The sequence below is a fragment of the Pseudochaenichthys georgianus genome, chromosome 7 (assembly GCF_902827115.2).
Source record: "Pseudochaenichthys georgianus chromosome 7, fPseGeo1.2, whole genome shotgun sequence".
Classification (NCBI taxonomy): Eukaryota; Metazoa; Chordata; class Actinopteri; order Perciformes; family Channichthyidae; genus Pseudochaenichthys; species Pseudochaenichthys georgianus.
The window spans coordinates 19,515,037-19,527,500 of NC_047509.1; the positions used below are offsets into that span (position 1 = coordinate 19,515,037).

At 44.1% G+C, this 12,464-nt stretch overlaps 1 protein-coding gene across 1 annotated transcript in view; it reads right to left on the minus strand.

The window, feature by feature from the left end:
- Positions 1 to 2,451: 2,451 nt before the first annotated feature.
- The window catches only part of rarga (retinoic acid receptor gamma a), a 43,553-nt gene continuing 33,540 nt past the window's right edge, over positions 2,452 to 12,464 (minus strand). Inside the window, 8 exon segments of the mRNA XM_034087009.2 lie at positions 2,452 to 5,008; positions 5,010 to 5,158; positions 5,321 to 5,479; positions 5,668 to 5,872; positions 6,809 to 6,985; positions 7,421 to 7,584; positions 8,564 to 8,705; positions 9,082 to 9,230. Of these exon segments, the coding sequence (XP_033942900.1) occupies positions 4,802 to 5,008; positions 5,010 to 5,158; positions 5,321 to 5,479; positions 5,668 to 5,872; positions 6,809 to 6,985; positions 7,421 to 7,584; positions 8,564 to 8,705; positions 9,082 to 9,230 (1,352 nt within the window). The 3' untranslated portion in view covers positions 2,452 to 4,801.

The following is a 12,464-nucleotide window of genomic DNA, read 5'->3' on the forward strand; positions in this document are numbered from 1 at the left end:
CTTCCTTTAAGATCGCCCGCCTCCCTTTCTGTTCGCACATTGAAAGGTGTTATAATTGATGGTCTTTGCACTTGAAAACGTTTGTCACCTTCCCTTCACCTCTTCTTTCTTCCCTTGACTGATTCCCAAGCCTCCATTGATTTACTGCATATGTAACAAATGAGGAAGATGTCCTTTTTGTCCGTTCTGACCCAGGTAGGAGACAAATAATGTGCTGTGTGGCCCCGCTTCCAACTCCATGCATCCTGCACATGACACGTACGCCTCTCTGTCTCGTATATAGCTTTAGGTCCACGTTATCACATCAAACCCAGGGCACATGCACCTCCACTCTCTGTTTTTATCACACCCTGAGCCCAGGCTCTCCCCCCCTAACTGCTGCCAGGAGCACTTGGGTTCAGTGAGCTGTATCCTCCCGATCACTCTGAGGAGCGAACCTCTCCTGCTCCATTATCTCTCCTGCGTGTTGACAAAGGTACCGCTGCAGTTTGCTTATGTTCAGAGCAACCTCAGCAGATGTGCTCTCTCTATGTTTAAATATTCAAATGAAACTATTTGGTATGCCACACTCATGACCTACTTCATAGATTCTTTACTATTTTATTTGAATAATTGATATATAAGTATATTACATGAGAGATTTTTACCCTTTTATTTATTCATTCAACAGTTATACCTTCTTTTCCAGAGGCCTTTCATTACATATTTTTTTTAAGTTCTAGGGAATAAGACTTCCTTACTCATGTAATTGGTTAATCCAGCATCATTGATGTGGAAGAGTGAGTATATAGAAATCTGGCCTGGCTCCTTTAAATTCCCCCAAGCACACCCAAACCCTCCCTTGGGTTCCCATGGCAACACCGTCCAGGAGCTCAGTATATGGGGCCATTTGATTGTTGCTTGTAAAATAGTGTATAATGTATGGACCTTATTTTAATTCCAGTCTGCCGTTATTGATCTGTTTTTAATGATAGTTAATTAAAGCAATCATATAATTGATAGATTATCATCTCTGTGTATCACCCTCCTCTGATTCTCTCTCTCTATTCATAAAATCAAGGTGAGGCAAAGTATCCCACACTGATTCGTGTGATGAAGAAAAAAAAGAAGCTGTTCAGTATCAGTGTTCTTTATCAGGATGCCAGGAGAGCTGCTCTTATCAGTGACTGATGCACTTGTGATAATAAATGTTGGGACAAACGTATAACTCTAGATTTGTTGTGACATTTATAAGGAATCTGAAATATGTGTAGGGTTTTTGCTTATTTTATTAATGTGCTTGTTTTAAATGAGTTAACTTTGAGTTGTGTTAACAGACCCAATTCAGTTTTAGATCTCTTTTCTATGAGATCTAATATGGCACGAGTCCAATACATATTGCGGGCATGTTTGACCATGAACATGTAAGTGTTTATCTGGAAGCATCACTTTCATTTTCCTTAGCAGAAGTTCAATATAGACATGACTAATATCTTGGGTTTATCTAACGATTTTCCAAAATATCAATTCATCTGCCAGCTATCTTCTTGATTAATGGCTTAGTCTATGAAACATAAATAATTGTGGAAAGTCATTTGCACAGTAGGAGAGTATCTTCAAATCTCTTATCTAAAAGTCGAAAAACAATATATATTACCTTTACAATAAGATGGAAAGAAAACATAATTTCTACTTGAAAATGTATTTTTAATTGACTACTTGTGTACTATTTTTCATTCCTTTTCATGTTTCTTTAAATGAGATACAATAATTATATCTGATCTTTTTGTTTTCATTTGTTGTGTCGTATAAGGATTTTCTGATTAGTCTGATTTCTCAGTTCTATAAATAAATCAAAACGGAATGATTTACATTGAAATTGAAAAACTATAGGTTCTTTACCTCCTATAGTTTACCTCCAACTGCAGAGTGAACAGACCTTTATCTGATGTCCTTGTTCAGCAGCAGGCTGTAATTTATTGGCCTCTGCACCCACAGCCCCCCGTGACCCATCAGGCCCTGCTTTCATCCTGCATGCACGGTGAACACCGCTGCATGCAGAGCTCCCTGCAGTCATGGTGCAAGAGCTCCCTCTACTGATACATCTGGTACTGCATGGTAATACTCACTCAAAGCTACTAATTTACTGTGATTGCATTCATATCACCTGGTTAAATAAAGGCTACATATTTGTTCCCTTGCATGAGTGGCAATTCTGGTGTCACTTCTGATGCAACATAGATTATTTTAATGCATGAAAATAGACTACACTTTACTTACAACCAACAATAAAACGTGATGATTAAGGTTGCTTACTCTGGATGTTTCAATGTGCGGAGGCGTGCATCAGAAAACTCTATGTATGTTTATGAGCTATGAAATATTATATATGCATTATAATGCACTTTGATTACCCTCTTATAGACAATGTTACCAATATTTCTGCAGAGAAATGTAATTAACAAAGTCCAGTAATCTCGCAAAAGTAGTTTATTGTGCCTCTTACTGTTTATATGGCTTTTCTTTGTATGACAAGAGTTGACATAAACAGAGGGTAGACAACACCTTGGCCATGTTGAAAAACAAAAAACATGAAACAACATAATCTCAATGTTCTGCCTGAATTGACATCATGACAGGTTAGCAGAGAGAGAGAGCGAGAGAGCGCGCGCGAGAGAGAGAGAGAGAGAGAGAGAGAAAGGGATGAGGTCATCACAAACGATCTTCTGTGGGACAGCACCGTGCTGAAGAAATTCACACAATGACTCACAACATGTTAAAGCATTCACACACGCACGCACGCAGACATACACACACTGAGGAGACCTGCACATATTCAGAAAATGGGACCTCTCACCGCTACAGAAAGAATGTTCATATTGCTTCAAAGAGAGACAGAAAAAACCCTCTGCGCTGTAAAGCAGCCAAGCTCCCACAGCTGATCGCCTACTGAGACATTTTGGCAATAAAGACAGGATACATGAGAACTCGTAATCCTCCATAGCTTCTTTAAAAAGAGTTGACGATATACACAAGAAGACAAGATGATATAATGGCTTTTGGGATGAGAAGGCAGTTTGTTTGCATGGAAGCCAGCGCGAGCAGAGGCGGGGCAGTGATGATGACCATGATGATTCGTCCCCCTCTGGGAGAGTCACGCTGGCCTCCATGCTGTTTCTCAGACTTGTCACCTTCTATGTACACGCAGAGGGGTTGAGCTGATAAAAACAGAGTCAAGAATACACACATAAATATTGCCTTTTTCTAGCTGGCTGAAAGCAGCTAGGGTTTGGTCCTTACTGAAAAGCCCTGAGTCTGATTCCAAAATGTCTTCCATAAAGATTCCTGCTTTTTTTGTCTTGCATATGTTTTTGTTTGTTGTGTTGATGCATGATGTTGCTACTGGATGTTTTTTTCTCCGTGCTGTAAGTGTGCATTCTTCTATTGACATCATCGGGGAGTGCTCTAAGTTTGATTGTATTCTGTGTGTTGATGTTGTCATCAGTTTGGACATGCTAATGGGAATATTGTAAGCTCACAGACAGTTCACTCTCAGTGGACAGGATGTGCCTTTCATTGAATTGAGGCTCACAAAAGTGCTACATATACGGTCTAATGTAAACCTCTGATGATGCCAGGTCGGCGCATCTGCTACAGCTGAGGGTAGAGCCAACGGAGTGTGTGTATGCTTGTGTGTGTGTGTGTGTGTGTGTGTGTGTGTGTGTGTGTGTGTGTGTGTGTGTGTGTGTGTGTGTGCGTGTGCGTGTGCGTGTGTGTGTGTGTGTGTGTGTGTGTGTGTGATATCAGGGTGTGTTAGTGCATGTTTGAATGAGCGCGCTGCTGTGAAGATTGCTGGATCAAGGCTGGTGTCCCTGCCAGTACTCAAACTCATGCTCCAAAGATGACTTTTCCTAACTTTGGCACAAAATTATTTCAGCATTGACAGCACAAGTCGGCTACAATGAGAGCTTAATATAATAATGCCAATTCCCTGATAACAGAAACTGATTAAGTCACTGCAAAATAACAATAGTCCTCTGGGTTGATTATCATTGACATCCACATTGAGCCATAGTGCCCCCAAAAGCCCCAGCTAAGCATATGTAGCTGATGAGGAAGACCCAGCCAGTTCAGATTACCCTTCTTTCTTTAAGAATATCTTCTCATGAAAGCTCTTCAAAGAAAACAATGTCTAAAAGGATTCATATATAAAAAACCGAATAACAAACAAAGGCAAAAATATAATGGTATATAGATATGTATGGACTTATTCATAAATTGAAACAAATAAGAAAAGTAAAACTGAAAACAATATTCAAAAGCAATAACCACAAAAACAAAGGTTAGCATACTCGATTTGGTTTTGCCCTGTACTCTTGTTGTCTTTTGAGAGATGTGCTTGTTGTAATCCATTGGAATCAACTGCTCAGTTCTGGTGTCTGGTTTGGCCGTTCCCCTATTCAGATACAAACAACAATAGTGGGGAAAAAACGGCATTAAGCTTTCTCAAAAAGATTCTGTTCTTATTGTCACGTTAACTTCCCTCTCGGCCAGGAGTTCATATGGTCTACTGTCATCTCTCCTTTCCTTTATTTTCTGTAGTTCAGTTGTCATGGACCATGAGGCCTGAGTTAGAAGTGTCTGTACACATAAGGCTCTGCTGTGCTCCGCTGAGGAGGACACAGTGATGTGCAGTAAGGAGAGACAGGGGGCGGGCCAGCATTTTGTTGAGGTGGAGAGTAGGTGAGGTCGTGTTGTATGTCTCTATGTATGTTTGTGTTTTAACCTGTATGTGCATGTGTATATGTATGAAATGCTTGGTTCACTGCGCCCTCCCAACAAGGCCTTTCCTCGCCCCATCGATGGCATCCAGAACCCCCCAGGGCTCCCCATCACTGTCCGAGCCCCTGTCTCGATCTTCATCGTCATCATTGTCTTCGTCTTCCTCCTCCGGCGATGGCTCGCTGCCGTTCTCTGTGGCCCAGCTGTCGTCCTCATCCTCGACCTCCTGCTTCACCTGGGCGGGCGGTGGAGGTGGTGGTGGCGGAGGAGGGGGGGGGCGGGCTCTCTTTGCCCTCTGTTTGGTCTTCAAAAGCCTCTGGGTTCTCCAGCATCTCCCTGATCAGAGGAGGCATTGGCCCTGGGATCTCCATCTTCAGAGTGATGGCTCTCTCTGCACCTGAAACAAAGGGCATGGCGATGGTAGATAATAAGTATCTTGTCTTTAAAACAATGCTCCCCTGCTACAAAGAGGATACAAAATAAACACCAAAAGATTGAATGTGGTATGATTAAGTTTGATTCCTTAAATCTTTCTAGGAACAACTCTCTTTAAACTTACCCTTAGTGCTGATGCCCCTGAGGTCGGTGATCTTCATCAGCATGCGGGGGAACATGTGGAGTTTGTTGGGGCGACGGCGCCGGGCGTAGATCTTCAGAGCTTCAAGTAGAGGCTCTTGCAGCTTATCTACTTTCTGTGGCTCCTCTAGATCCATACGGTCTAACCAAGAGGGCAACAAATATATATATTTATCAGAAAAGTACATTTTAGTAAAAAAAAATGTAATTCAACATTTTTACAAAATCACAAATCATGTCAAATCAGAGACATGAATGCTGAAACACAGATTTACTAAACCCACTTCCTCTTTATTGATATTTGCACTGTGTATGTGAATGCTGCAGTACCTCCACAGATGAGGCAGATGGCGCTGAGGAGGCCGGTCTCTGTGTCGTCCATCTCCAGGGGTAGAAGCTGGCCAGCGAAGGCAAACACCAGGTCTGTGAGAGGTCCGAAGCCAGCGTTGTGCATCTGGGTCCGGTTCAGAGTCAGGCCATCTGAGAAGGTCATAGTGTCCTGTTCTGGGGTGTAGCGTGTGCAGATTCTCAACATCTGTGAGCAAAACAAAAGGGAAAACAATGTAAGCATTTAGCAAAACATGACATAATGTTGATTTAAGGTTTTCTACAAATATCTTCAGTAGATAAACACATGTACTTGAGTTATATAACTAATCTCACACAGCACAGAATAGAGTGGCAAAGTCACGCCCATCTACTTCCGACCCATGGGACCTTATTTCGGAAAAATTATGTATTGAAGTCAATGGGAAGAGAAAGATTATCTTTCGATCCCGTTTGAATTGTGCCACAAATTACACATATGATGTTTGTCAATCTTAAAAAATAATTTCCATGTCAAAAAAGTCACAGTTTGTCGTAAAACTGTTGAAATATAAGACTAAGAAAAATACGCAACTAGAAAGACTACAAATCCCAGAATCCCGGTCCCGCATAGTGGCTCTTACGGAACCGACTAATTCCCTTTTGTGTAGCTCTCAACACGCCCAGACTTGGAGTGATTTTCACCTCGTTTTATACTTTGCCTCATTCTGAAAGAAAGAAGTGAAATGTGCCAACGTGACGGAGGTCTTGGTGTGTGGTGCGAGACGGGAGAGGTAGTTTATTGAGCGGTTTCACACAAAAAAAAGTGTTACTTCACATTTTTACGACACAGTTTTATTTTTTTGACTTGCAAAATTATCTTTTAAATTGACAAACATCATATGTGTAATTCGTGGCACAATTCAAACGGGATCGAAAGATAATCTTTCTCTCTCCATTGAATTCAATACATACTTTTTTCGAAATAAGGTCCCATGGAGGTCCCCCGGAAGGGGAGGGACTTCGCCACTCTATAAGGAGGCTTAGTTGTAAATTCAGCACTACCTGTTTTCACCACCAGAGGCCAGTATTACCTCATGTGTCAAGTTGTATTTGTAAGAAGTGAAGAGGACAAAAGGGAAAAACAAAGAGCATAGCTCCTCACCAATATTTCCAGGCAGGCCGACTTCAGTAGAGTGATCTGGTCAGCGATGGTGAGGGTGGTGAAACCCGGCAGACGTTTGGCGAATTCCACAATCTTGATGATGCATTTGGTGGAGAGCTCACTGAACTTGTCCCATAAACCCAGATCCAGCTGGACACGGGTGTCTGAGCTAGAGTTCTGAACACACACAGAACAGTTTGTTGGTACAAAGGTGGCATGCAACCCTGTTTGCATCAAGGATGAGCGTGTCCGAGCCCCACAACACATTTACATTTTACATCAATCAAGGAGAAAAAATCCATTTACATGTTACATCAATCATTCAGAGGCCACACAGATGGCTTAATGGGGAACTGAATTAGTTAAACCACCACTATGTTGGGAAAGCTACGGTAAATGTACGTCTTTGCATGCAATCTGGGAGACCTTAGTGACGGCATAGCATGAAGAATGTTGCCACATTGTGTGTGTGTGTGTGTGTGTGTGTGTGTGTGTGTGTGTGTGTGTGTGTGTGTGTGTGTGTGTGTGTGTGTGTGTGTGTGTGTGTGTGTGTGTGTGTGTGTGTGTGTGTGTGTGTGTGTGTGCGTGCGTGTGTGTGTGTGTGTAACTTACGGTGTGGTATTTGCCCAATTGGATAAGTGACGGGAAGGTTTCTTGGTGAGCTTTGCTGACTTTATTGACCAACTCCTCTAGCTCTCCACTTAGCTCATAGCTCTCTGGAAGCACCAACTCCTCCTTCACATCCTTCTTCTTCTTGTTTCTGTCATTACGCACCGCTTTAAAAAAAGAAAAACAAGATGCTACACAGATCAGTTACAGAAAGTTCCTCTTCTCTATCTGTGATCACATGAAAAAACATCCACAGCACTCATGCTCTGTGTCTTTCACCACTGTCAAGGACATTGTGCACGCTAGTGGAAACCGGGACACGGAAACAGCGGAGGTTTGCTCTTAACAGTATTAACATATTTCCTCTAGCATGGGACGGACACTAGCAATCTCTTTCTTATCACCCGTCCTCTTCCTTGTCCATCTCTCTATCCACTTGACCGGTGCACATGAGCCAGTCTTCCATTCGCTCCCTCCTCTCCCTCCTCCTCCCATACTTTCCTTCCTCTCAGGATATCCAGTAATAGCAGAGGCACAATGTGATCCCGGTCTTAACACACATCCCACACAAACATTACACCCACATACATGTCCCATGGGCTCTGTGAAGGGCAAGAAACTGCCACTTACACACACAAGGTCAAAGTAAAGAGGTCACAAAGTGGGTTGGATTAAACCCACTGCATGAATCCTGGCGCCATTAGTTTTATCAAAACCCCAAATCTTGTTTTGTGCTTGGTTGTCTTTATCAATGAAAGCAGTGTCTGTGCTGGCCGGAGGGGCGAGGCACTGTGGTGAAACATTATTTCGTAAAGTGATTAGTCATGTGATTGGTACAGTGCCCAGCCGCGCCCGGATCACCACCCCTGGTAGGCTCATCATCTGCTCGCGTCTCTCTGCTGCATAGTTTCCCAGAGTCTCTGTCGCCGAACATTAATAAATCAATACGTTCACCCTGTGTGACCCAGGGAACATCCATACTTTGGTGGTATGTTTGGAACTGTTTGCCATTTTCTCTAAGGCATTCTGGTATATTATACTATGTCTTGATCTATGTCTGAAATATTTGAAGGCTGCCTTGTGATTGTTTGTGTGAGTAAATATCCATGTTTTGGAAGTGGGTCACTCCAGTGTTGGAGGGCTCACCTTCCTTGGACATGCCGACCTCAAAGCACTTCTGCAGCCTGCAGTACTGGCAGCGGTTGCGAGTGACCTTGTTAATCTGACAGTTCTTGTCTCGGTGGCAGGTGTACACCATGTTCTTCTGGATACTGCGGCGAAAGAAACCCTGAAGCACCAGGAAGAGAGACACAAAAGGGGAGAGGGCAAAGAAAGCATGTTTTAGTCAAGTCATCAAATGTAGGATGTGACTTTTAGTTTGTGTTTCATAATCAATCTTCTTTCCTCTTTTTATACAAGCTTGAATCAAGAAGAGAAAAGCATAACATTTTAACTCTTTGCGTTATTATGATTAGACCTGTTCACTTTATTGATTCCATTGTTCACACTACGATCTAACCCATGTTGTAGAAGTAGCCTGCCTATTAGGCTCCTTTACTCTCACCAGGTAACTAAAAGTGATTGAAACCCAGCATTTCCCCCCAAATGTATGATATGAATTCAGACAATGCAGAACTCAAAATGCTATGGCAGGTTCTTCTCACCTTGCAGCCCTCACAGGAGCTGACCCCGTAGTGGTACCCCGAGGACTTGTCCTGGCACACAAAGCAGGGCTTGTAGACACGAGGTGGGGGAGGTGGAGATGGAGAACTGGGTAACATCTCCTCTGAGCTGGTGCTCTGGGTCTCCACCGCTGTTGGAGAAGAAGAAAAAAGACAGCGGAGCACATGAGCACATGATTTGTGACAAATCACTGTCCTACGGCTAGTCAGAAATGTCAAATGTCAAAACATGTAGCAGATGCGGGTAATCGAGACTTTTCAACTGTATTCAAACAGGACATGACAGCTGACAGCATTTGATTGTTCCATTTGAGTTGTGAGGCCAGCAGGAAATGCTGAGTATTGGTTGTGTTCAGTTTGCCTGGAGGTGGATTTAGATTTCTTTAGCTTCTCTCTCTGTGGGACAGAACTGATCACATAAGCGGTGAATAGAGTATGAACAACACACAACTGTTTCTGCTTGCAGGCAGCAATTACCAGGAGCAGCATTCAGGTGACTGTTTGGTTAGATTACTGTTTAGTGTGACACAGACACACAAAGGAGGTATGACTGCCTGACAGCAGAGACAAAACTGATTTTTACAGCAGCAGCTCCTGATTGACAGCTTGTCTGATAAGGCCGGGTTACAGAATGAGCTGCAGCCAAGAGTCCAAGCTGGCTCTTCCTCATTCCACAGACTGACGGCAGCTCATGATGACATCTTGCACGCACAGTAGACAAATGTCAAACACACATGCGTGCAAAGCCCTCCTTCTACCTATCAAACTGGAACTGTGATGTCAGCGCAAACTTGAGTCACATGCTTGCTATGGTGCATTAAACTTCACTTTATTCCTAACAGGAACACAAACGGGCTCTTTTGGACTTTTAAGTGTGCTGTGTATGGATTCCATACTTCCCCTGAGAAACATAAGCTGCCGCACACACAGGACACACCAGACCCCTGGACACACATGCTAGCCTGCACAAGTTCATAGACACACATGTTGCTCGAGGTAAGTATGGAATCCATACGCTGCACACTTGAACATCCACTTACCCAGCAGCACCTCTTTCAACTTTCACCCTTAGTTACCCTCAAACCTCAACCCCCAACTCTGCATCCCCTGACACACAAACCCTATTTTTCTCTTGTTTCCTGGCCCTAAATTCCTCAGTGCAGCCCTGCCAGGTTTTAATAGAGGCCTATGCTCATAAGGCGGCCTATAAAGGCGGTCCCATGGCTGGACTGGAGGCCCCAGCCCGGCTGGCCTACACTTTATTGGGACTCGGTCACCTTGGGCAGCTATTCACACCACCAGCTGTAGCTCCCAGCCCGTAAAAAAAAGCCAATCATAAAATAAAAAACAGGGAGGCTCTAAAATTCTAACTTTTACTACCCCCGCCTCCCCCCAGCACCTTCAATGGAAAGCACAGAGGGCTAGCCTAAACTTAACCTACACCCCTCCTCCTCCCCTCTCTCACACCCAAGGCTGAGGCAAAAACCACCAGCTTGGCTTTTTACAAGAGAGGGGAGACTTCAAAAAGAAGAAGAAAAAGAAAAAATAGGGGGCATATCAAAAAGAGGAATTTGATAAAAAACAGAGAAAGGGGCAGAGGGGGGGGGGGGGGGGGGGGGGGGGGACACAGTTGCTCTTGAGGGCAATTCTTGTTCAAGACCAAGATGACCATTACTGCCATTTCCTTCTACAGCTGCTGCGACTGCCCAGCGACGGCATTTTTCATTAGTTGCCTGCTGCTCAAACATCTGTTTTTCATATGCATTTTTATATTTAACTATTCAGAATCCACATTCAAATTCCTGCTTTGAAAGCCTAACTGTGCTGGAGGCGAAGATGTTTTCCATTCGTTTTTTAGGAGCGATCTCAAAGCCAAATGTGCAAATCAATCTGAAACCTGACGTTTACACCCGCTGAATGTTTCCCCAGTATCTTCCTGGCCAGAATGTAACAAAGCAGCAGGGTCAGTGGGAGAGCAGAAACCCTCTGAACGTGCCATGAGCCTCTGTGTTTATGCAATAATAACAGCGGCAAATGAGGCTCCAGAGCAAGCGCTGACAACCCCTTAGAAAAGGACAAACCATATGTGGCGTCAAGTAACGAACACTGACTGACAGCGTCTAAATGGAGGAAGAAAGCTCGCCAAAGAGAGAATGGCCATCCCGAAGAAAACTCGGACAGCGGTGAGAGAGAAAATACATCAGGCTCCGTCAACACGTTGAACCTGGTTCCTGCCAGAGAACATGACTCCTGTACCCGCCTCCCAGACCTCACCTCTTTCAGCCCACTCCATCCAAATCCCCCGCACCCCAGGGCGCCAGAGTGAGAGGGCCCATTCAGGCAGCCCCTTTCCCTAGTCTCCTCAACTCAGCTCATCACTGTTTAGAAAACAAAGCCCTGTGAAATGAGAGGCCCTCCTTATCAGTGCTCCGAGGCCCGGGGCACCATTTGCATGACAATCCGCCGGCCAAGGCCTGTGAGCCGATGACGGACAGATGAGAGGAGAGGAGTGGGATAGGTGGGTGGCTGCTGTTGTTGGGGGAGGAGAAAAGGAGAAGAGAGGCAACAAGGAGGGATAGTTGGGTTACCAGTAGCCACTGTTCGTTTCCTGCCCAGTATCAGTTTACTCCCTAATCCCCTTCTCTCAATGCTCTCTGTACACAAGTGGCCCAGCTGCACTGACCAGGCCTAATCCCCCGGTCATATACACACGGATACTATTCAATGGCTACACACTAGCAAACACACTCACATAACAATCTGCCCTCCCCTACATTACACTAAAGTGCTTCAGCGTGAGTGGGATCATTCTCCACAACCTCATTAGATCTGAAATGTTACTGCACACGACAGAAATAGCTGGTTAGCTGAAGGTGACTTCAACTAGGTCAATTACATTTAATTCTAGGTCAGGTCAACTGGGCCACTTGACGTCCCTTTAGGTTCAACAGATACAGTGCAATAAGAGAGAAAAAGAGCGAATAGGAAGAGATTATAAAAATAAAACACTAAAGCTGCCTGTTGTTCACTCAACTGGAAAAGGGAGTGCTCCTACAGTAATGTATGTGAGTAAAGGCCGTGACTATGTGGCTCGTGTTTTGTGTTGCAACACACTCCTTTTAACTGAGCAGCATAGGACATTCTGGCAGAGTAACACGTATTCTTTCACAATAGGCCTGCAGAATTTGTCTATGTGACTCGAGTGTGATTGAATCTTTAGAAGGACACTGTTCCAGAAGTCTAGTCTTAACATGTGAGTGAATGCCCAGGCTGTGTGAGGACAGTGTGTGTTCAATACAGGACGTAAGGCTGAGACATGTCTGTGTTCACGTTGTGTGTGTAACTCCAGCCAGCGCCGCTTGGCC